The 25,940-nt window shown below is 44.0% G+C and overlaps 1 protein-coding gene across 1 annotated transcript in view; it reads left to right on the top strand.

Annotated features, from left to right (window-relative positions):
- LOC143962683 (ADAMTS-like protein 5) overlaps positions 1–25,940 on the top strand; it is a 146,550-nt gene that overhangs the window by 42,866 nt on the left and 77,744 nt on the right. Inside the window, exon 2 of the mRNA XM_077472047.1 lies at positions 16,804–16,873. Within this exon, the coding sequence (XP_077328173.1) occupies positions 16,804–16,873 (70 nt within the window). The remainder of the gene's footprint in view (positions 1–16,803; positions 16,874–25,940) is intronic.

The following is a 25,940-nucleotide window of genomic DNA, read 5'->3' as shown; positions in this document are numbered from 1 at the left end:
TTCTTTTAAGATGGACAATTATAAATTTATTGGTGCCCCTGTATATTCCAGTCTGATAGGTTTATCTAACTGAGCTCTGAATCCCTATCAAAAACATCCAATTGTAGCTGAGCGTATGATGATAAAAATTAATAAGCAGAGGTTACCTTCAGTGAAAACGAATGTCAAAGCCATCAGCTAATCCGGAGCTATAGGTAGATGAAATGATAGGAAAGAATTTTTATATGAAACTTTATCTTGGCTCTTCCTCTCCATCTGTGAAGCCTCCCTTGTGGCCCTTTAGTGCCCATTCACAACAGCAGCTGCATTAGAATACAACCACTAATGTGCATTGAGAAGACGGTGGAAACTTTTTTCTTGCCTCTAATGAAATGTCACAAAGTTATATTTCATTAAAGTGGATGTAAATCCACTCTCATCCTTTCTAAAATACTGCAATATTGGTTATCTAGAAGGATATACACGCCTCCTGCATGTATACTTATCTGTCAAATGTCTCCCCTCTGCTATGAGACCCGAAAAACTGCAGATTTTGGGGGTGGGTCTGTTTTCCAGGGCTCAGTGGGTGGAGTCGTGATGTCAGTAGACTCCCCGCCCACCTCTACACTCCCCCCTTATCAACATGAATTTTCTCCTGTGTATTTCTTACACTGAACTTCTGCTATAATCACTAACTTCCAGTCAAAACCCAGAAAAGTCCCCGCCAGGATGTGGAACAGCCAATCCTGGCAGAGCTGCTGAAGAAAGGAGTGGGGGTGGGAATTAAAAAATAATGCATGTCTTAGGCTAGTCAATCACCTGTCACTCACAGCAAGGGGGAAGAACGGACAAAGATTTCACAGTTTTATTTCACTGAAAAAAATATAAGGATTGCTCAGAGCTGGATTAACTCTTTGTGGCAAGACTGGACACAGCTGATCTGAAATCCTATACTCTATATTGTGCCAGATAAAAAAATTTTTTTTAAATTTTCGGATTTATATCCACTTTAAGTTCTTACGCCCATAGAGTGAGGCAATGTGATGGGTTGTGTTGCACCTCCTTTCTCTGTGCACATCACCGCATCACCATGGTGTGAACTGCGCTGATTGTAAATAAGGCAAATTGTCTGGTCTTGTGCTGGGACTGCGCTGAGAAAGCCGTGAAGGGGAGCGTAATGTGAGTGCAGCCCGGGGACAAGCTCAACCTCTACAGGAAAAGTCCATATTTACATCTAAACTCTGCTGATTATATTGTTTGAATCTACTAATCATTATGACATGTAGTTTTTACTGCAGGTACCCTAGAATTAAATGTATCTGATTATATCTTTGAATCTACTGATCATTATAGCATGTCGTTTATACTGCAGGTAACCTAGATTTAAATAATTCAGCCGATGATATCTCTGGATTTACATGTAGTATTTACTGCAGGTGACCTGGGTTATGTAGATGTTTCATCACGTGCTTAGATTGAGTTGCTCAGGTTTGTACAAGCTTAACTACAAGGACAACACTGAAATATATATATATATATATATATATATATATATATATATATATATATAAATTTTTTTTTTATATTTACCTAGCAATGATAGAGCATACAAAAACATTACTTTTAGGCTGACCGGTGGTGGGCCGTCCAATAGGGGCGCAGGTGCCCCCCCCCCCCCAATCCATTCACCTGGGCCCTAATCTGCATGCAGGGCACCAGGAGCGTGGATTTCAATGTTTGTTTGTTTTTTGAAGCACATGATTAGAGCCTGAGGCCGCGTACACACGTGGCGGATTGTCTGGCCAACTAAGTCCGTCAGACAATCCGACAGACAGTCCGTCATACTTTCGAATGAACGGACTTGCCCACACACGGCTTTTTTTGAGCGGACTAATACGGCGGACTAAGTCCGCCATACAATCCGCCCTACTTTTGAAATGAACGGACTCGCCCACACACGCGGAGGAAAGTCCGCTCATTTCGAGCGCGTCTCCAGGTAGGCGGGGCCCGCGAAGGAGACGTCGCTGGCCCCGCCGCGTGGAATGGACTTAAAGGGGAACCCCAACGCCGGAAAAAATCGGCGTGGGGGTCCCCCCCAAGTCCACAACAGACCCTTGTCCGAGCACGCTACCCGGCCGGCCAGGAAAGGGGGCGAGCGAGCGCCCCCCCTCCTGAGCCGTACCAGGCCGCGTGCCCTCAACATGGGGGGTGCCTTGGGGAAGGGGGGGCCGCGCGGCCCCCCCACCCCAAAGCACCTTGTCCCCATGTTGGTGAGGACAAGGGCCTCTTCCCGACAACCCTGGCCGTTGGTTGTCGGGGTCTGCGGGCGGGGGGCTTATCGGAATCCGGGAGCCCCCTTTAATAAGGGGGCCCCCGGATACCGGCCCCCCACCCTATGTGAATGAGTATGGGGTACAATGTACCCCTACCCATTCACCTGTGAAAAAAAGTACAAAAAAACCACAACACAGGGTTAAAATTTTATTGCACAGCTCCGGGGGTCTTCCGTCTTCGGGGGTCTTCTCGCCGGACTCCTCCGCTATCTTCTTGTAGCTCTTTTGCTAGCGGAGAAGTCCGGCTTTCTTCCTCCCCGCCGGCCTTTTCTCCCGACTTCGGGGTCTTGTCCCCCTCTTCTGTTCTTCTGCCGGGCCACCGCGCCTTCTTATAGCTCTTTTACAGGCGGTGGCCCGGTCTTCTGTCGCCGCCGTCACCGCAGCCGCCGCCGCCTTCCGTTCTTCTTCTTCTTCTTCTTCTTCTTTTTCAGGAGATGTTGCCTCGACGATCTCTCCGGCCGGAATGCCAGAGCCGCGCTGCGCGACCACTTATATAGTGACAATGGGGCAGTGTCACATGGCTTTATGTCACATGGGTTGGTGTCACATGGTGACCCCGCCCCCTTACGATGTCATAGTCCCCATGTGACATCAACCCATGTGACCAGCCCATGTGACATATACCATGTGACACCGCCCCATTGTCACTATATAAGTGGCCGCGCAGCGCGGCTCTGGCATTCCGGCCGGAGAGATCGTCGAGGCAACATCTCCTGGAGAAGAAGAAGAAGAAGAAGAACGGAAGGCGACGGCGGCGGCGACAGAAGACCGGGCCACCGCCTGTAAAAGAGCTATAAGAAGGCGCGGTGGCCCGGCAGAAGAACCGAAGAGGGGGACAAGACCCCCGAAGTCGGGAGAAGAGGCCGGCGGCGCGGAAGAAAGCCGGACTCCTCCGCTAGTAAAAGAGCTACAAGAAGATAGCGGAGGAGTCCGGCGAGAAGACCCCCGAAGACGGAAGACCCCCGGAGCTGTGCAATAAAATATTTTAACCCTGTGTTGTGCTTTTTTTGTACTTTTTTTCACAGGTGAATGGGTAGGGGTACATTGTACCCCATACTCATTCACATAGGGTGGGGGGCCGGTATCCGGGGGCCCCCTTATTAAAGGGGGCTCCCGGATTTCGATAAGCCCCCGCCCGCAGACCCCGACAACCAACGGCCAGGGTTGTCGGGAAGAGGCCCTTGTCCTCATCAACATGGGGACAAGGTGCTTTGGGGTGGGGGGGCCGCGCGGCCCCCCTTCCCCAAGGTACCCCCCATGTTGAGGGCACTCGGCCTGGTACGGCTCAGGAGGGGGGGCGCTCGCTCACCCCCCTTTCCTGGCCGGCCGGGTAGCGTGCTCGGACAAGGGTCTGTTGTGGACTTGGGGGGCACCCCCACGCCGATTTTTTTCGGCGTTGGGGTTCCCCTTTAAGTCCATACCAGGCGGCGGGGCCAGCGATGTCTCCTTCGCGGGCCCCGCCTACCTGGATACCCGCTCGAAATGAGCGGACTTTTCTCCGGGCGGGAAAAGTCCGCTCATTTCAAAAGTAGGGCGGACTGGCACACACACGGGCGGACTGTCCGCTGAAATGCGAGTCCGACGGACAGTCTTTCCAACATTCCGAAAGACTTAGTCCGCCAGACTGTCCGCTGAAAAAGTCCGCTGAAGCCCACACACGAGCGGACTGTCCGCTGAAATGTGTTTCGGCGGACTAAGTTGGGCAGACAGTCCGCCCGTGTGTACGCGGCCTGAGGCTTTAACTGGCTTAAAAAAAAGGATAGACTCAGTTGTGTGACAATAGCGAATTAGTATTCACTATTGTCTTTCTGATTCTCTTCCCGGCCATTTAGGAAGCGGGTATTGAGACTCGATTGGCCATTGGTCTTAGAACTCCCAGCCAGTCGAGTTTTAGGACCCACTTCTTGTTCAGCCAGAAGGAGAGGCAACAGCCCCGGAGCTAGGAGTAACTGGAGCGAGGAGCAGCAGCCCTACCCCGGATCCTTGTCATCTGTCTCCTAAGGTAAGGAGGCCTTCCCGTCTGTCTCTGACAGGGGGGGGAGGAATCGACGCACTACAGGGGATACCTGCTTGTTTTGCCTAGGGGCTTAGGAATAAGGTGATACGCTTACTTTATTCCTTGCTCCTGCAGGCTTCCCCCTTCCTCCTCCCAGCTTATTTTTATTTTTTTCTATCCTTTAGTTTTACTTTAACCTTTGCAGTAGAGAGGGAACCAACTACAAGGGCACAGATTTTTCATATTTAAAGTATTACTAAACCCGCATCATAAAAAACTATCAATAAATAGTGTATTACATGCTGTTCATACTCCGTCACTATGAGATTTTTTTTTTCTGTATTTTGCAAAAAACCCTGATTAATCCTGTCTTATGTTCATGTCCCCAATTCAGCTAGTGATTTTTCAGAGCAGTGTTGGCAGCTCTGCACATACTCAGTTTTCAGTGAGTTTCTTTGCTGAGTGTTTCCTTCCTATCACATCTGACTAGGCCATGTGACTATGGAGGCACACATGTGGGTGTATACAAAGTGGTAAATGATAGCCAATTCCTTCCCTCCTCCTCCATGACCACTAACTAGCTAAACACAACGGGGGTGGGATATTAAATGTAGATTGGTGGAGGCTTCACCTCCCTCTTATTCCAAGACACAGGGTGGAGGGGAGTGACACAGCCTGTGACTGGCAGAATTCTGCCCACACAATGTTATTGCCAAAAAAAATAATAAAGATTTGATTTAAAATATATATTTTTAGGACAATTTTTAAAGCAATTTATTGATATTAATTATTTATTTTTACTCTGTATTCCAAAGGCTGTTTTTTTTTTTTTTTTTTTTTTTTATATTATTTCAAACATGTAATCAGCAGTAGAGAGCTCCTCCTGCTTATGTTTCCATGCAGACAGGCTGGGAAAGATCTGGGGCATGTGACAACCGTATAGTGATTAGTAGGGATGAGCCGAACACCCCCCGGTTCGGTTCGCACCAGAACTTGCGAACGACCCCCGCGTTCGAAACGAACGTTAGAGCCCCATTGAAGTCTATGGGACTCGAACGTTCGAAATGGAAAGTGCTAATTTTAACGGCTAATATGCAAGATACTGTCCTAAAAAGGGTTTGGGGACCTGCCTCCTGCCTCAGGGGACATGGGTCACTGCAAAAAAAAGTTTTAAAAACTGCCGTTTTGGCGGGAGCACTGATTTTAATGACGATTAAAGTGAAAAAAAAAGGTGAAATATTCCTTTAAATATGGTGCCTGGGGGGTGTCTGTAGTATGCCTGTGAAGTGCCACGTGTTTCCCGTGTTTGGAACAGTCCCTGCACAAAATGACATTAAACGGAAATAACACCATTTAAAACTGCTTGCGGTTTTAATGTTATATCTGGTTCCTGCAATATGGTTGAAAATCATTCAGAAAAATGGCATGGGTAGCCCTCCCTGCCCATTACCAGCCTATTTGGGTCTTGTACGCATATTAAGGGGAACCCCGTACCCATATTAAAAAAAGGAAATGCGTGTGGCCCCTAGGCCCTATATACTCAGAACAGCAGTATACAGGCGGTGCAAACAAGACAGGGACTGTGTAGGTTTGTTGTGTTAAGTTGAATCTGTTTGTAATTTTCAACCGGTACATTTTTAAAGTGTAGCTCCAGTCAAAAAAACTATTTTTAAGCTTTTTGGAAAACATAGGGAAGGGTTATCACCCCTGTATAATTTATTTTGTCGTCCATCTTTTTTCATCTCACTTGCTGCTGTCTCCTTGCGTTTGCAAGTAGGAGATGTTTGTAAGTTGGATGTTTGAAAGTAGGGGCCTGCCCTATATTATAGCGGTATGTACTGGGTACAGAGCACGCAGACAGCACGCACTATCTCCTAACACTACTGACTGCAAGCTCTATTATTAACCACTTGACCACTGGGCACTTAAACACCCTTAATAACCAGACCAATTTTCAGCTTTCGGTGCCCTCACATTTTGAATGACAATTACTCAGTCATGCAACACTGGACCTATAGGAAATGTTTGTCCTTTTTTTCACACAAATAGAGCTTTCTTTTGGTGGTATTTAATCACCTCTCAGTTTTTATTTTTTGTGCTATAAAAGAAAAAAGACCGAAAATTCTGCGAAAAAATGAATTTTTCTTCGTTTCTGTTATAAAATTTAGCAGATTAGTAATTTTTTCTTCATAAATTTTGGCCAAAATTCATACTACTACATATCTTTGGTAAAAATAAGTACAAATTGGTGGATATTATTTGGTATTTGTGAAAGTTATAGAGTCCACAAGCTATGGTGCCAATATCTGAAAATTGATCACACCTGAAGTACTGACGGCCTATTTCCTTTTTTTTTTTTTTTCCACAAAATTGTCATATTATCAGGTTATTTCACACACACAGCATATGCATACCAAAAGACCCTGGAGAATACAATGGTGGTCGTTGCAAATTTTTATCTCACACGGTATTTGCACAGCAATTTTTCAAACGCGTTTTTTTGGGGGAAAAAACAGTTTTGTGCTTAAAAAACAAACAAAAAAAACAGTAAAGTTAGCCCAATGTTTGCATAAAGTGAAAGATGAAGTTATGCTGAGTAAATAGATATCAAACATGTCACTCTTCAAAATTGCACATGCCCGTGGAATGGCGCCAAACGTCGCTACTTAAAAAATCCCCATAGGCGACGCTTACATTTTTTTTTACTGGTTACATGTTTTGAGTTGCAGAGGAGGTCTAGGACTAGAATTATTGCTCTCGCTCTAACGTTCTCGGCGATACCTCACATGTGTGGTTTGAACACCGTTTTCATATGTGGGCGGGGCTTACGCATGCGTTCGCTTCTGCATGCGAGCACATGGGGACATGGGCGCTTTAAAAAATTTTTTTTTTTTTTTATTGTTCATTTTACTTTATTTATTTTAGTTTGACATTTTTTTCCCCAAAAATATATTTTTGATCACTTTTATTCCTATAACAAGGAATGTAAACATCCCTTGTAATAGGAATATGGGGTGACAGGTCCTCTTTACACTGAAATCTGGGGGTCAATATGACCCCACATCTCACCTCTAGGCTGGGAAGCCTGAAATAAAAAATAAAAAAAAGATTCTGGCTTTGATCGTACTGGCGAGTTGGTAGAAGCACCGGAGGGCGGTGAGGGGTGGGGGGCGTCTATGGCTGGGTATTTCAGGGTATCACCGAGTATGGCTGGGTATCTCCGAGTATGGCTGGGTATGGCAATTTATGGCAGGGTATTGCAGAGTATTGGCGGGGTACTACAGAGTAATAGCAGGGTACTGCAGAGTATTGGGGGGTACTCCAGAGTAATGGTAGGGTACTGCAGAGTAATGGGGGTTACTGCAGAGTAATGGGGGGTACTGCAGAGTAATGGCAGGGTACTCCAGAGTAATGGCAGGGTACTGCACTGCAGAGTAATGGCGGGGTACTGCAGAGTAATGGCGGGTACTGCAGAGTATTGGGGGGTACTGCAGAGTATTGGGGGGTACTGCAGAGTAATGGGGGGTACTGCAGAGTAATGGCAGGGTACTGAAAAGTAATGGCAGGGTACTGCACTGCAGAGTAATGGCGGGGTACTGCAGAGTAATGGCGGGGTACTGCAGAGTATGCACTGGTATTGCAGAGTATTGGCAGGGAATTGAGGGGTTAAATTCGGTGAGCAGCGATGTGGGCACTGCAGATGCAGCCCACATCGCTGCTGACACCGATCTCTTTCCCCTCCGCTGTACCGATCGGTACAGAGAGGGGAGGGAGGAACCGGCGTCATAACATGACGCCGGTTTGTTTACAAGTGATCACTCTGTCATTTGACGGAGCGATCACGTGGTAAACGGCCGCGACGAGCGGCCGTTTACCGTGATCCGTGACAGGACCCGGCGGTCACGGATGCTCTCGAGTGCGCGCCCCAGGGGGCGCGCGAGAGCAGAATTCTGGGAGGCCGTTAATTAACGGCCTCTCAGAGTTAAACAACCGCCCTGAAGCCGTTAATCGGCAATGGGCAGTTGTTAAGTGGTTAAAGCTAGATCACTAGCTATATAGGTGAGGTGAATATAGTGGTGTATACTGCGGTCAGGGCACAGACAACAACCACTACACAGCAGCAAGATAGGAAATCAGCCAAAAACGATTGGTGTGTACTGTGTTGAAGGTACACAGAACACCCACTGCTTCAGATGCTAACACACTACACGAGGCCGCCTCAAAGGCGGCCTTATATAGTGTGGGGCGTGCACTACACAGCCTGAGCTATGATTGGCCACAGGCAGGATGCCTGTGGCCAATCATGGCTCTCCTCGCTGCTGGCGCTACGATTGGCCAAGCATGCTTGGCCAATCATGAGCCAGCAATGCACTGCGCCACCGCAGTGCATTGTGGTCCGCGCGCGCCACTCGAATTTTGACGCGAACGGCCCAAACGTTCGGAATTCGCCGAACGGCCGAACAGCCAATGTTCGAGTCGAACGTACGTTCGACTCGAACACGAAGCTCATCCCTAGTGATTAGGAAAAAGGTACTTAAGGTATTTAATTAGTGACGTTATCCATATACAGAAATAGAAGGGACAATGTAAATTAAACAGTGTGTGTTTTAGTATCACTTCAAGCAATTAAAACCAATCTTTTCAAAACACTATTTCCCCCAGAAAATATGCAAAAGCAAGTGGTTCTGGTTCATGCATCCTGTTTCTTGCTGTTGGAAATAGTCTATGGTAAAGCTTTTACTCTCATTGAACTCCTCTGCTGTTTACTTTTCATTTCTGGACTACATATCCCATGGTACCTTGCTGCCTGCAAACAGTGGTTCCTGTACTGACTCTGCCTCCAAAATCTCCTCCTCTCAGCACCTCTGTAAGTCAGAAGGCAGGCTCTGTGGCATGTGTGACACAGCAGTGCGTACTCGCAGGGCATAGTAAATACGTGTCACAGAATTCAAGGGAGTAAGGACGTGTACACACTGGACATTTCTGCATTTATAGGGGCATCAGTCATTTTTGTTTCCTGCCTCTAAACTCCTCTGCATGTTAGCCTATTTGCCCATGCACGCATAGGCTTTTAGCAGCATTTAGTGGCTTTTCAAGGCAGGAAAAACGTCACTGCCAGTGTGTCCAGGAGCAGCAGTTTTGGCAGAAAAAAACGATTGATGCATCTAAATGCGTCTTAACCACTTCAGCCCCAGAAGGATTTACCCCCTTTCTGACCAAGTAATTTTTTGTGAAACGGCACTGCGTCGCTTTAAGTGACAATTTGCACGGTTGATACTTTAAATCAGGGTTGTCCAACATTTTGACCTTCCTGGGTCACATTGGAAGAAGAGGAATTGTCTTGGACCACACATAAAATACACTCACAATTAGGATTGCTGGTGAGCAGAAAAAAGTTGGGCAGATCAAGTTAAAGGAGAAGTATGGCCAAAGCTAAGAACTAACTGCACCTCTGTGACCCGGTTTCACGCGACAGCAGGCTAAAGTCCACTGTTGGCTGATGTCACAGAGCAGCTCAAGACTCTGAAAAGATCCCAACCATATGGTCAGGATCAGCCCAGAAGCCTGGACCTACAGCTGGCTCAGCCTCTTAGCGAGCCACCGAGAGCCTGAACCAGCCGCTCCCATCCCCTCTACAGCCCAGTGCTCTAATGAGCACTGGAGGGGCAGAGCAGAAAGCCGGTGACCAGCAGTCTTCAGGCTGACGACTGACTGATCAGCAGTGCTCGATCACTCAGTTCTCGGTCATGGAGGCAGCAGGGGATAGCTGCAGCCATCTAGTTGAAATATATATTTTTCTATTATCTTGTGATTCAGACTCTTCCATGTACCACTGCCAGAACACAGCACTGTATACTGCATGTAGCTGGTGCTACACACAATTTATATAGCGCTGACAGCGGGCGCTTTTCTTAGTTCTGGCTCAAATGAACTATTCAAAGTAACACAAAACCTAGACTTTGACTTTAAATGATGAGTTTACTTCCTCTTTCATTCCCTGCAAAGGTAAAGCATAACGGACTACTATGCGATGCATAGTAGTCCATTATGTGTCACTTACCTGACACAGGAGCCAGCGAAGTCACCGCTGCCCCCTGTAGTCCGGCACATCTATCTTCTCGGTGGGTCTGGCTGCTCCGCCGCTGTCATTCGGTGAAGCCACGATGACGTCACTCCCACGCATGCGCACTGGAGCCGCCACTCGCGACATATCGCCGTTGACCGCAGCGCGCTTAGTGCACCTGCGTGCCGCTGTCTATGCGCCGTAGACAGCGGTGCCTGTCTTTCGGCAAATATCTCCTGAAACCGTGTAGGTTTAGGAGATATTTCTTGGACCTACAGGTAAGCCTTAATCTAGGCTTACTGTAGATCAAAATGTGTTGTAAGGGTTTACAACCACTTTAACCTGGCCATAAACTATGTACATTTCAGCTAGAACACACTATCATTAAATATGAAGGTGGCTCACCCTAATTCATCCTTTGCTTTAAAAAAATGTCTAAGGAGCTAGACGTACATTTTTTTGGCCAACGGCGGTTGCAACCGGCCGCTATCAGGAAAGCAATAGCCAGAGCAGCAGATCGTCCGTCTTCACTATCCCGAAGAATGATGATGCAGTTGGCTTTTACCCGCGGTAACAAAGCTCTTTATAGGTAAATTCTCCGTCAGGCTTGAGATATAAACTCCAAAAACAGCATTGTGCCGTGTCTTATAGCAGCCAACTAGAAATCCGCCTTTACTGGCTGAGGATTACCAGCTCAATGTCAATGATCATTGAAGGCTTGAGACGGTTTGCTGCTCACCACGGTTCTGCACTCTCAAATAAAGTATGCCCACATGTGGATATTGTTCAGAAGTTCCATGGACATTTTTTTTATTTCTTTTGTTTCACAATATTTTTCAATTTTATATATAAACATTATAAAATGGTTTTGCAATCGTAGAAAAGAAGATAATTTGTCATCCGACCTTTTCAATGCTTTTGAATGGTTCCTGTCCGTGGGGCCCTTCTGACACCATCACTTCCCCTTGTCAGTCATACACGCTTATTTAAAGAACGCAGCTCCCAATGCATCTCCTTCAGTGACTAATCTCTGCAATCAGGAACAGTTCTTTCATGCTGATTGAATCTAACAGGCTGTTATGACTGCACATTACAGGAACTGAGTCCTAATGATGTGTCTAAACATTTCACATACGGTGCTTGAACTATTCCCCTCATTACTTGTACTCCTTGCCCTTCTCTTATTTCGGGGATTTTCTTTGTGTACGAGAAACCAATGTTCTTCAATGTGTCTCATAGTATGTCTACAACAATGTACAATGTTGGCAATTTAACTTGCTATAGTTTCTTGGACGTTGGGGGTTTAGAATAGGTAAACGTATAGACAGGTTGAAAAAAGACACAAGGGCATTTAGCTCAACCAATAGAAAAAAAAAAACCTGAAAAAAATAAAGCTTCCATATATATCCAGAGGAAGGCAAAATAACATGACGCGTGATTCATTTTGCTCTAGTTGGAGCAAAAAAATTCCTTCTTGATCCTCTGGAACAGTGGTCTCCAAACTGTGGCCCAAGGGCCGGATGCGGTTTGCTTCCGATTATGCGGCCCTTGGGGTAGTATTCCTCTCATTTATACAAGGCCTCTTACTGACAACATTGATGAGGCAACATTCTTTCCATCAATCCCAACAATGGGGCACTATTCCTGCCACTGACACCAATGATGGAGCCCTATACGAGGAAGATTGTGAGGGGGACTTATGGACTTTACAGGTACCCGTAATGCCGCGTACACATGAGCGGATTGTATGGCGTACTTAGTCCGTCATACAATCCGACGGACAATCCGTCGTAGTTTCCACTGAACGGACTTGACCACACACGGATACACAAACAGTCCGTCGAAAGCTTGCGCAATGACGTGTACAGCACGTACGACGGGACTAGAAATAGGAAGTCCAAGACACAGCAAAGCACCCTTCCGCCGTGTAAATCCTTTCTGGGCATGCGCCATTCTTAGTCCGTCGAACTAGCATACTGACGACCGTATTGTCCGCTGAAACCAAAGTACGACGGACAGATTTTTGGAAAATCCGAAATTCTTAGTACTCCGGACTGCACGCTAAAAAAGTCCGCTGAAGCCCACACACGAGCGGATTGTCCACTGAAATGTGTTTCAACGGACTAAGTACGTCAAACAGTTCGACCGTGTGTACGCGGCATAAGAGACAGAATTCCATTAAACAATTTTATTATTCCAAAAACATACAAAATATGAGATTAAAAATAAATAAGTACATTAATCAATAGAGACCACAATCAGCAAAAAATATGTCATTGGTTCTTATTATATAAATATTGTGACTCCATACAATAGCCATCAATATAGTATAATGAACTGGAACATAGGTGTATATTCACACAGATGATATGCTGATGTGGGTCCCATGATGGAGCCCTATTCCTTCCAATGACAAGAATGTTGGGGTTCTATTCCTCCCACAAATACCAACAAAGGGGCACAGTTTCTCCTCCTACTGACCACAGCCACTATGTTATTATTTTACTCCCACTGACACACCAAGCCCGAGGCATTTTCTACTCCCATTGACCATAGTGGGCCATTGACCCTCCTAAAGTCTGAAGAATAGTAAACAGGCCCTTTGTTTTAAAAGTTTGAAGACCCCTGCTCTAGAAGACAATCAGATAATCCCTGGATGAACAATATCTGTTATTACTTAAAATATAACTGGATATTATCATTTATAAGCATTTAGGAATGCATCCAGCTCTTTTGTAAAACGATCTGGCCTGAACTATTTCTTAAGGGAGTCTATTCTAAATTTTCACAGCTCTTATTGTGAAGAAGCCTTCCCATATGTGGAGGTTTAATGTCTTTTCCTCCAGATGTAAAGAGTGCCCCTTGTCCTCTGTAATGACCTGCAAGTAAATAACTGTACACCAAGTTCACTATACAGTATAGACCACTTATTTATTTACACATGGTGATCATATTCCCCATCAAAGTGGTTCTAAAGGTAAAAGATTTTTACTTTAATGCATTCTCTGCATTTAGGGTAAAAAAAACTTGTTCATAGTGGAACTACAAAAACAAACAGGAAGGCAAATGAAAATGGGTAAAAATGGATACTCACAAGAGTGCAACTTATAAAAGCCCATAAACCACAAGATGCCATACAGTGTAGGACAAGCGTACTACAAATACATCCTGCAGTGGTGCCAAGCTGATGTGTTTCCAGGGCGCACCCCTTAGAGCTGCACTAAAAAAAAAACTGTTAATAGTGACTCCACAGCTTCCCCCCCCCCCCCCCAAATACTCACCTAAACCCGATCTCCGTCCAGTGCTAGGCACTCTGCATCAGCTTTTTTCCCCTCTCTCGGCTCACAGGCTTGGCTGTGAGCAGAGAGAGGGGATGGGGTGAGGCCGAGCCAGGCTGTGGGTCTAAATAAATGCAAAGAGCCTAGCTTGGGATTGAGCATGCACAAGTGCCCTTATAGAAAGCAGCTTCCTATGGGGGCACTGAGTTGGGGGGAAACCAGAAGCACCAGCGGGGGGACCCGAGAAGGGGAGGATCCGGGCTACTCTGTGCAAAACCACTACACAGAGTAGGTAAGTATAACACGTTTGTTGTTTTTTTTTAAAAATAAAGCTTTACAATCACTTTAATCTCCTCTTCTCAAGAGAGAATAAACTCAGTTCATCTAATATTTCTTCATCATGCATGTAAAATACTCCTTTTAAAAAGAAATGCAAATTTTTATGCTTATGGTCATTCACTAGTTTAGGAACTTTGTTCAGGATCATTCAGGTCAGTAGCTGGTGAGTGGTGACATTGCTCATGTAGAATTACAGTTTTCCCCATTCTGTCCTTTTCCTATAGTAGAATAATTCAATAGATTCCAGCCTCCAGTTGGTATACCCCAACCAAATACATAGTTTAAATACTAATTATAGCGTTAGCAAACTTGCTATACATACTGTAAATATATATATCCTATCATCCTTTTTGCATCCAAGCAGAAGCAGCGAAGCATATCCACAGCCATCCCTCAGATCAAAAAAAGGACCATAGCAAAAAAGAGACGCCATAAGCAAGAGTGCCCACTGGAATACGGCAAAATCTTACTACACTCTACATCAAAGAACAAGGATTATAATTCTTTATGCAGGGATACTGAGATCATCTAATGAAACCAAAGGCCAGGTAGACATCCGGGGATGTACTTTCCCCTGGATGGCACGGCAGTCATCTTTTGGAGTGAGGAAAATACTGGGCTGCCATATTCAAACGCCCTTGGACTAGTTGAAATGTTTTGTTTTTTTACAGGATCTCATTATCCCTGAAGAAAGAATTATATATTTTTTTCTTTGATGTGGCAGGCCATCTTCCAGTGGGCATTCTTGCTTATTCTTTCCCCTTTGATCCATTTTTCAAGCCAAGGGGGTCACTGTAGGTACACTTTGCAGCTTCAGTTTGTCCACCATTGCGGCTGTGGGTGTTATTGGACTGAAGAACTTTGCTTACACATATTCTGCTTTCTTCCTGATGACGCTGGTTATCATGTTGGTGAAACGCATCTAAGAATAAGTATCCCCGCCTCTTCAATAGGGACAATAGAAAATATATGTGCTAGGACATCTCATAACATTTGAATATCATCAAAAAGGTAATTTATTTCAGTAATTCAATTCAAAAAGTGAAACTCCTATATTATATTATTTAGATGCGTTACACACAGTGAGATATATTTCAAGCATCTCTTTCTTTTAATTTTGATGACTATGGCTTACAGCTAGTGAAAACCCAAAATTCGGTATCTCTGAAAATTTGAATATTACATAAGACCAATAAAAAAAAAGGATCTTTAATACAGAAATGTATTAAATGTTTGTCCCAAATCGGCACTGACTGTGGAAACTTCACACTCATGCAACTTGGATTCTGTGCCTCTCCACCCTTCCTCCAGACTCTGGGACCTTGATTTCCAAATGAAATTGGGGAGCCAAGTCATATGCTGGTGTTGGTTAACTTTGTCCAAAGTCAGCGCAGCCCACTACCAGGAAATTCTAGAGCACTTCATGCTTCCCTCTGCTTACCAGCTTTATGGGGATGCTGATTTAATTTTCCAGCAGGACTTGGCACCTGCCCACACTGCCAAAAGTAGCAATACCTGGTTTAATGATTATGGTATCACTGTGCCTGATTGGCAAACAAACTCGCCTGGCCTAAACCCTAATCTGTGGGGTATTGTCAAGAAGAAGATGAGAGACTCCAGACCCAACAATGCAGACAAGCTGAAAGCCGCTATCAATGCAACCTGGGCTTCCATAAAACCTCAGCAGTGCCACAGGCTGATTGCCTCCATGCCACGCCGCATTGATGCACTAATTCATGCAAAATGAGCCCCGGCCAAGTATTGAGTGCATACTATACTGTACATGGACATACTTTTCAGTAAGCCAACATTTCTATATTAAAAATCCTTTTTTTTATTTCTGAGATACTGAATTTTGGATTTTCACTAGCTGTAAGCCAGAATCATCAAAATTAAAAGAAGGAAATGCTTGAAATATCTCTGTGTATAACGCATCTATATAATATAATATGAGTTTCACTTTTTGAATTGAATCACTGAAATAAATTAACTTTATGATATTTTCATTTTATGAGATGCACCCAGGGGCAGACTGACCATATGGGTACTCGGGCACTGCTCAAGGACCCCATGCCACTAAAGGGCCCCATCAGGGTTGCCAGCCTCAATAAAACCAGGGACAGTATGTAAAAATCTGTGTATTTTTAAAAATCCCAAGATTATAGCTGCCCCGCCTCTCCAGTACCTTTGTGTATTCTGTGTGTGTATACTGTGTGTCTGTGTGTGTATACTTTATGTGTGTGTGTGTGTACTGTGTGGCCCCATAATCTATTGCCCAGGGGCCCCATAATATCCTATTGCCTGGGGCCCCCCATAATCTCCTATTGCCCAGGGGCCCCATAATCTTCTATTGCCCGGGGGCCCCATAATCTCCTATTGCCCGGGGGCCCCATGAGTTGTCAGTCCGCCTCTGGATGCACCTATATATGTATCTATCTACAGTAAGAAGCTAGAAGCTCAAACCTGAATATCACCAGTGTATCTGGGAAAACTATAACAAACCAAGCATTGCAAACCTTGTAAATCAATTTTTAACAAGCAAAGCAAAGGCACACCATGGTGGGAAAATTTGCTAGATGTAACAAATTCTCCGGCTATCCAGCACAAAAACGAATTAGGAACTGCTGTGTAAGTGACCCAGTTATGGTGGACCATGCAGGAAAATAAATTATAATACAACAAAACCCATTTTTATTATTCTGTAGCACAAATCTATATTTTCGCTGAAAGAGTATTTGTTACATATATAATTTTATTATAATTTATAGTATAGGTTTGCCAGACTTATTTACGTTTCTTTGTTTTCTCCTCCAGGTTGATATATCGATGTCTGGCTACTCTGTATGCAGTTTTGTTCCTTCATATTATCCCATCTTCCTGCCAGGTACAGTTAATGAGAGCCTGATCAATTTGGCAAGAATATTTCCCCCTTTCTCAGGGGCTACATATTATTTATAGTTTGAGTTTATTAAAAGCACTCTTATGCTTCTTGCTGTGTATGTATTGTATTTGCCCAGCCAAGCCTTTCCAAGAGAAACAACCTTACATACTATTGAGATGTCAGTTCAGGCTGCACAATATCATTATGTTGTATGCTGCTAAGGCAGGATCATCCTGTAATGACTTTTCTCTAAGGGCACTGTAACCAGGATTTGTACACCTTAAAGCTGAACTCCAGGTATGATCCTAATTCCATAGTTATATTGGTCAAGCTTGGCACAATGTAAGAACATGTAGCTCATGCCAAATGGACCACTGTGACAGCTGTCAATCAGTGTAGTAGTTGGTTCTTCTACAGCAGTGATTCTCAACCAGGGTTCCGTGGAAGCCTAGGGTTCCTCCAAAGGTTGCTAGGGGTTCCTTCTGCCTCTCTGAGAAGTTCCCACTGACACCATTAATTTTTTTAGCTATCTGTAAGGAGATAACTCTTCCCAATGACCACAATTGTAAAGACCATTCTTCCCACTGAACATAACACTATTGTATCATGAGTTGTAGACGTCTAATTTTTAGCAGGGGTTCCCCGAGACAGGAGAACTATTTCAAGGGTTCCTCTGTGTTGAAAAGGTTGAGAAAGGCTGTTCTACAGTGATCTCTGCAATCTTCTGGGTCCTGTGCCCAGCAGCTCCCCCATTGCACACCGACTACCGAGGGGTTGCTTACTTGGCACCACCTCCACTAATGGAGAATCTTGCATTTTGTTAAATGAATACAAGGTGTTCTCTGATTGGACAAAGTATAGAGGGTGATGTCTCCACCCATCCTCTTCACCTTGTCCAATCATAGAACTCCTTGTATTCATTTAAAAAGCACAAAGTAGGAGACTTACTAAAGTTGGACTGTGCAAAATTTAGTGCAGCTCTGCACCAGCTTCCAGGTTTTATTGCCAAAGCTTTATTAACCTGTTATGGACCGCCCCACACAGATATACTGTGGCAGGGCGGCCCTCCTGCGCAATATCCAGTACCTGTACGTGATTTTGTGCGCTGGGTCTGGGGCCCGTGTGATTGGACACAGCGGGAGCCAGTCAGTGTGTCCGGCAGACGGGATGTCCGCCGGGACACACCGATCAATCTCAAGATAGGCAGAACAGCAGTCTGCCTATGTAAACAAGGCACATTTCACCCTTTGATTGCCCCTAATGTTAACCCCTTCCCTGCCAGTGTCATTAGTACAGTAACAGTGCATTTTTTTTTTTTTAGCACTGATCACTGTATTAGCAAGACTGGTCCCAAAAAAGTGACACTTATTGCAGCGGACAAATCTGACACTGTCGCAGTCATGCTAAAAATCACTGATCTACGCCATTATTGGTAAAAAAATTAAAAATTCAATAAAAATATCCCATAGTTTTGTAGGCACTATAAATTTTGTGTAAACCAATCAATATACGCGTATTGGGATTTTTTTTCCCAAAAATATGTAGCAGAATACATATTGGCCTAAAATGATGAAGAAATCAGATTTATAAAAAAAAATAATTGGATGTGTTTTATAGTGTAATGTAAAAAAAATATATATATTTTTTCAAAATTGTCTGTCTTTGTTTCTAGCGGGGAAAAAACCCCCAGAGGTGATCAAATACCACCAAATGAAAGCTCTATTTTTGGGGAAAAAAGAACATCAATTTTATTTGGGTACAGCATCACTTGACCATGCAATTGTCAGTTAAAATAAGGCAGTGCCATATTGCAAAAAATGGCATGGTCATGAAGGGGGGGGGGTAAACCTTCCGGGGCTGAAGTGGTTACACAATCTGAAGTTAGAAGCTGATTGGCTACAATGCACAGCTACACCAAATTCTGAGATTCAGACACAGTCCTCCGCTGCTGCGCCTCTGACACTATGTGCAAACAGGTGGTACAAAGTTTTCCCCATAGGGGTGGGACTTTTAAAGGCATAGATTGTCAGACATGTAGTGTAGTAAAGATATAAAAAATGATTTTATTTAGACAATATATCAAAAAACACTATGAAAAAAATCAAAATACTATAATATTCATACAAATATATATAGAAAAGATAAATATATCTGTGCAAAATAGCTTTGTGTGAACAGAGCGTTGGCTGCTTGCTGATGCTGAGCCTTAGTTGCTTGCTGCAGAGAGAAGAGAGTAGGAACACCAGTGGCTGGGTGCCCTGGCAGCAGTGCACCCTGGGCGGCTGCCTAGTTTGCCTAGTGGTAGCACCGGCCCAGAATGTAGGTTATGCAATTATGATCATATCGTAAGTTCAGATTTGGTATTCATCTTAGTTCTTTGACAAGTGAAGCTTGGTCACTAACACAGACTTTCCAGTGATGCATTGGGATTGATTTAATAACGTGGAAGAGAATGTTCACTTATCTTGGTAAATATGCTGACGCTCTTTTCATTTTAATCATGTGCAGGAAAAAAATCTATTTTTTTTCCTTCACACGTGATTGGGCATTCAAACTAGTGAACATTATTATTCATTAAGCTAACTGTGTGTTTGCTTTTGGAAAGTTAAAGGCATAAACCACCTTTCATACAAAATGAATAAATATGCTCAACTTTTTTTTGCATTCAAGGCAGCAGCACATTGCAACCGCGATCAGTGCATAGTGGGTGCAATGCAAAGGCTCCTGCAGACTCTTACCCTAGCCCCAGGTCCATATGGAAGTATACACTTACCATTATGGGATTGAAGGAAATGATGAGTTCACTACAAATGCAATGAAGTCACCACACGTGTGCTCCATTGATATCCTCTGCCACTGTAGAAGATGGGACTTGTAGTCTTCCATTCACAGATCCTTGTGAATGGATGACGTAACTATGGAGTAGGACCAGAATGTTTCAGGGAGAAGTGATTAAGGTAAGTCTGGGCAGTTTGAGGGTGATGGGTTTGGGAATGTGACCGTGTTGCATGCTAAGTATGGGTGTAACATACTGTACAACAGGGTCACAAAGGTGGACAAAGCCTTTGAAGTGATTGCAAAAGCCACAGTTTTTATTCTTTAAAAAAAAAAAAAATAACAAACATGTTATACTTACCTGCTCTGTGCAATGGTTTTGCACAGAGCAGCCCTGATCCTCCTCCCCTTGAGTCCTGTGCTCCTGGACCCTCATCCTTGTGGAGTCGTCCCCATAGCAAGCTGCTTGCTATGGGGGCACTCGTGTCTGCTTGCTCCCAAGCTGATTTTGTGTGTCCATAATACACAGAGAGCATGTCTTGGCCCTGCCCCCTGCTCACTCCTCATTGACTGTGATTAAAAGCAGCTGGAACAAATGGCTCCCGCTGCTGTGTCTGAGTCGATGAGGAGGGAGAGAGCTGAGAGTACTCTCATGCACATTGCTAGATCGAGATGGGGCTCAGGTAAGTACTTGGCAGAGAATACATTAACATAACAAACCTTCTGCCTTTTAGAACAGTTTTAAGTCTTTATTCCTTATTTTCTGACATACAATTCCCAAAATAGATGGTCTCCATTCTTTTAGTAAATCAACCCCTCTGTGTGATCACAGGTATTACATCCAGCAGGGAAAGTGAGGGTCCTTTTATAACTTCCACAGTGGGTGGTTGGACAGCTCATGCACAGCTGTATCATTGGGAAATAGAAGAAGCTTTGCAGAACATGTAAATTTGCACAAAGGAATCAAGTATGCAACGGTGTATGCCTATTATGGTGAATAATAATTCAACTGCTATCTAAAACTCACAGTACCTAATTACCGTACTTTCTAAAAATATCCATAGACAGAAGGTCACCTTGAAAGTAAATACTGGTTGCAGACTTGACTGTGTTGTTTAAGAAGTGTACATGTCATCATCCTCTTGAAGCTCTCAGACAATATAGACGGGTACAAAGTACATGGCTATCAGAATCTTGTCAAACTCCACCTTATTCTTCACACTATCCAGGTGATCTGTGGATTGGGAATGAACAATATTTACTTTAGAGGCAAAGAAGCTAATCCGGTAATAGCAAGGTTTTCTTGGATACATGTATTGGTTGGCTTGATATGCCATTTTACTGAAAGCACTTGAGTTCCAAAGAAGTTATACTCCTCTTATCATAGGAATTATTAAGCATTGTGCCCACAAGGAGCAGCTGCCAAAGACACATTCAAGCATAGCAATTTAGGAGACTATTGGGCAGTCTAGAGCAAGGATGCCCAACCTTTTTAAGAGCAAGGACCACTTAAGCGACTTGGAAACCGGTCACGGGCCACAATGAGCGGACTCTGCATATGCAGAGCGGACAAGGACACAGTCCACTCTACCCTATGGGCCCTCCAATCTCCTCAGATGGAAGGGGAGGAATCCCCTTATGTTCAGGTTTGAGGTAGGTAGGTGTAAAAGAATACAAGTCTGTTTACATCTGCCGCTCCATAGAGGCGAATAGAGGGCACAGATTTGGTCAGACCGAGTGTATGAAAAGGGGGTATAATTCCGCCTGTGACAGGAGGTGATACTTTACAGAAATCAGCGGCTTATGCCTCTCTGCTCCGTATCCACTTGATTCCTCTACCGCCACCTTCATTCACAACACTGATGCTCTGAGATGGCCATCAGCAACCCGCAATTCGGGCTTGCCAACCAGCCATCCCAGTGCAAGAGTTTGCGGGCCACATTAGAGGGCTCCGTTGGGCACCCCTGGTCTAGGGGGTTACCTAGAGGGCAATAACGGGCACATTCATGAGTCATAAGTACTTATTAAACACAAAAATGTTCCAACATGAGCCCTTCATTGTGCCTATGCTGCATCCACACATCAGCAAAGGTCACCAGAACTAGTGTCCCCCATTGGAAGATTGACCCTTTATCACTATTCTGGGGACAACCCAAAATTTGGGATTTTCTTTTACTTTCACTTTCAGTTATAATGGTAAACAGGACAAATAGAGAGGGTGAATCTCCTTAATGAGGACACAGGGAGCAAAGCAACTGCCAGGGATTGTAATCCATCTCCATATAAGAAGAAATGAATAACAGTACATACATCCAATGTACAAATGGGTAATAGCTAAGGGCCCAATAGGAGTTTTGGGGCAGTCGTGTACATATACCTGGGTATACTTTGTTATTAATATGGTTACTGCCAGATGCATGTTCCAGCAAAATTCAGTTGGAAAGGCCACTGAGTATGTGGCGTCTGTGTTTGTGTTGGAGCTCTGAAATGGTTAGTGGTCACGGGTATCCTCCAGCTGTTGTCTGACCAGACTGGAATGGGACTTCTCCAGGCAGGAACTGTGGTATGGCATTGAAAAATCAGAGCTAGCCTATCTGCTCTGTGCTTTGGTCCATCCCTAGTAGTTTATAATACTCTCTCTGGTCTAGGTGAAAATAGAACGCCTTCAACTCCATGGACTGGACATGTGGCTCAGTTCTCTCTGTCTACTTCCTGGAAACACACTTTTATAAAGATATCTAAGCCCTCCAATGTGGAGTTTCTGACCCAGCTAGCAGGGACAGGAAGTGATGTACAAATCACAGAAAGTTGAGGGCAACAGATCCCCTACTCTAGCATAGCGCGATCACAGCTATCTGCAGCAATCTTCCACTACATTTTATGAGTCACTCGCAAAGCTAAATCCGTTGTACAGTGTTCTTTGGCGTGTCCTCTGCGTAATATTACAGAGAACACTCCATGATAAGAGGAAAGACCGATCACATGACAATGATGGGCCACATGCTCAGGCTGTGTGCATCCTGTCACTTTATTTTTACTGTTGAAACGGGCCCCTTGCTTGCTTTGGAGTCCTTAAGGATAGGTTTAAAGCAGTAGTAAACCCGCTGACTTTTTTTTCTACACCTGTAAGGGAAAAGGCGTAATGAGCTAGTATGCTAGTATGCATACTTTAAGAGGTTAGCACGGTGCTTTCAGAGTTGAGCTCCCAAGTTAAGGACAACCGGTGACCCTCTTTATTTGCAGTTTGTATGTCTTTTCACGTGTGTTTGAGTTTTATCCCACAATGCACATTAAAGAAACATAATGGTAGTTCAGTTTTCAACTCCGTATTAAATTGTCTCAACCCTCTACTAAGATTTTTTGTTGTACATCTTGGTCTGTTAAAAAAAAAAGAAAAAGAAAAAAATGCAGACTGGATCACCAGGTGAAAAAAGAAAGCCAAAGCAGTCAGCACATCTAAAAATCTGAAAACTGCAATATGTCATATTTTTGTTTTGAGAATTAAAACCTAATTCTAGAAAAGAACACAATTATAGTTTTGTATTAAAGGGGAAACAATCTTTTAGTTCCAGCTCTAGACAAAATTCTGTTTCCTTCCAGACAAAGTGGACAATGGTTACAACTACTGTCAGTTTTCTACAGTCCAAACCTTTTTTTATTTTTTTATTTTTGATCGAGTAGAGATAATTAGAAACTTTTTTCAGTTTTTTTTTTTGCCATTTTTATCTCTTTGAAGAGGTTTCCTCCTCCTTATGTTGTGAGTACAGGTACAAGGCAGTCAGTGAAGGGAAATATGTCCAAAGTGAGGGAAATGCCCTTATAGATAGTTTTCACTAAACTGTAAGAATTCCTCTATATTCCTATGCTAGTGGCAACTCTAAACTATGGATTTTTCCCCTTCCCCTGAACAGTCCCCAAGTGTTTCCTTCATGCTGGAACTCCTATGAGATGTGAAGTGCTCACCCCCAAAAGGACCTGCTGATTTGCCGCAGGTTCCTCTCCCAGTTTAGTGCAGCGGCAGCCAGGCACACAGCAACAATCATTCTTTATGTCTCAATTAACAGACTAAGGGTTGTCTCTTTTTTAAGATATATTGCTGAATAAACTTGGATGGGATGCAGGGAGTTGGGATACTCTAGCAATACTGTACAGTAATAAGAGGACACTCTTCACCTTGTCAAAGATTTTTAGTACAGTCCCTCTAGTAACAGCCAAGGGAATGAGCAGCACTGAGACAGGGAATTGTCCCAGTCCAAGCAAGCACTGGAACATTAGTTCTGTACAAGGGATAGTAGCAGCAAATGGTCACTAGGATCTCACACTCAGGTCTGTAGTCACAATGTCCCTGGAGAGGGATTTTTTTTTCTCAGAAAATACGTGCAGGAACTCCATTGCCACCCCCTCGCAAACCCACACGCACCCTCCAAACCTCATTACATGTTGGGTTAATAGTGTGGTTAAATTTTACTAACAGTGGAAGAGTCTTCTGGGGCATTAAATGCTAGGAATGCATTACATACAGAGTGCAGAGTACAGGGGTGCACTACAAAGAGAGTGCAGAGTTCAGCCTTCTTTCACAGCCGCTTACCTCTGCATCCCCCATTCACATCCCACTTTCACCCATCTTCAGCTCTAACCTCTCTATGCAACCACAACTTCCCTAAAAGCTCCACCATCGTCCACATATCTTACTTTTGTTGCTGTTCTAAGTTGAAGCACCCAGCCAGCTCTAGTACCTCCACTGTAGGTTACTTCTGTGTTTACTGGTAATAGTGGTAGGCAGAGAGACTGAGCCAGAGGTGGCGGAACTGAGTTCTACCAAGTTCCAGCTGAAAAAAGCCCTGTCCCTGGATACTTGAAAACCTCCTTCCAATATCAGTCAGACATTTCTACCTGTGAACACTTCAGACCAGATCCTCTGTGAAATCCCTTACTTTGTTCCAGAAAGTCTCAGCAAAACAGGCCCCCCAGCTTTAGTATAGCTGGGGCCTCGACGAGCACATGTATAACTTCAGCTGGGCTGCCTAGAAGGGCAGTAGCCATTCAGGCTGGACATTTCTCTTCCTGGACAGGAAAGCTAAGGCAACATGTTGGCTGAGGCAACAGAAATATTCAAGTTGCTGATTTGCCTTTCTAGCCCACTACATTCTAGAATCCTCCAGAAGGCAGGGGGAAGCAATCAAACTCACAACAACCATTGAAGTCCAGAACATCACACTCTAGTCCACTAATTACAGAGGGACCGAAATAACTAAATTTACCCAACCCACCTAGCACTCTTTCTTGGACGGTGCTACAGAATACTTTATTAATGCCAAGGGAAATGGGTACAAAAGCCTTTTCTTACTCCAAACTCTTATTGCCACTGGTTCTTGGATTTTGTACTGCATTATAATCCATTATCAACGTCCAAATGAGTCCTATTGTTTCTGGATTGTGGCCAAATATGGACTTAGCAGTGGCAATGACAGTATACATTTGTTTGTTTTTGGATATGCCAGCTGCCTTGAGTATAGGGTGAATAGACTTCCATTTCATTGAAATTGGTTATCAATAGCATCTCTTTGCATGTACAGTCATTATACTCCCACCTTTATTGCCCCTGTGTACTATACCATCTCTCTTTTACCCTAAAATCTGAATAATGTGGGTACCTTGCTTTTCTTTTCCATTGACTAAACAATTGGTCTATATAACATGAGCACAATTATTTTTCTCATTCTTAAAACAGCTAAAATTCCTCCATTTTTCTTTTTTTTCTAACACAAGTGCTGGTTGCCAGAATAGGTGCTTGAATGTCCTTTGTGCCCCCACTCTATAGAAGATCACAGAGGGGCTTTATAATGTCATGATTTGTATTATTATACATATATTACACTGAGCAGGTGAGTATTATCTGCTGTCAGTTTCTTTGTTTCCCTTTTGTAGGTTGTGGAACTCGGAGCGTATTATTGAACTGTCACAACGCAGACTGATTTCCCTGTCACTGGTGCATAAAGCTGATGTTGCCACCTCATTCATTTTCTGGCACTATTTCATTGTCCCAACATGCTGTTTTTATTGTTGGCTTGTCATCCTGCAAATCCATGTTTTACTAGGTTTGGAAACACAAGACGAGTGTTGTTTTTCTCTTGTGATAAGGCTATTCTCTCTTCAGAAAATGGATGATGGAACCGGCAGACCATATTCTCATGTTCACACTGCTAAGTATATATGTAAACACCATTGGCCTCAATCCATTCTGGGTCTACTGCATACCCCCGGGGCTATATACCCTGTGCTGCTGTCACTGAGT

This window comes from Lithobates pipiens, unplaced genomic scaffold, assembly GCF_037356315.1.
Source record: "Lithobates pipiens isolate NorthernLeopardFrog02 unplaced genomic scaffold, aLitPip1_a1.2 Scaffold_8, whole genome shotgun sequence".
NCBI lineage: Eukaryota > Metazoa > Chordata > Amphibia > Anura > Ranidae > Lithobates > Lithobates pipiens.
Note: the sequence above shows the minus strand (reverse complement) of the source record. Positions and strands in the feature narration are given on the sequence as shown.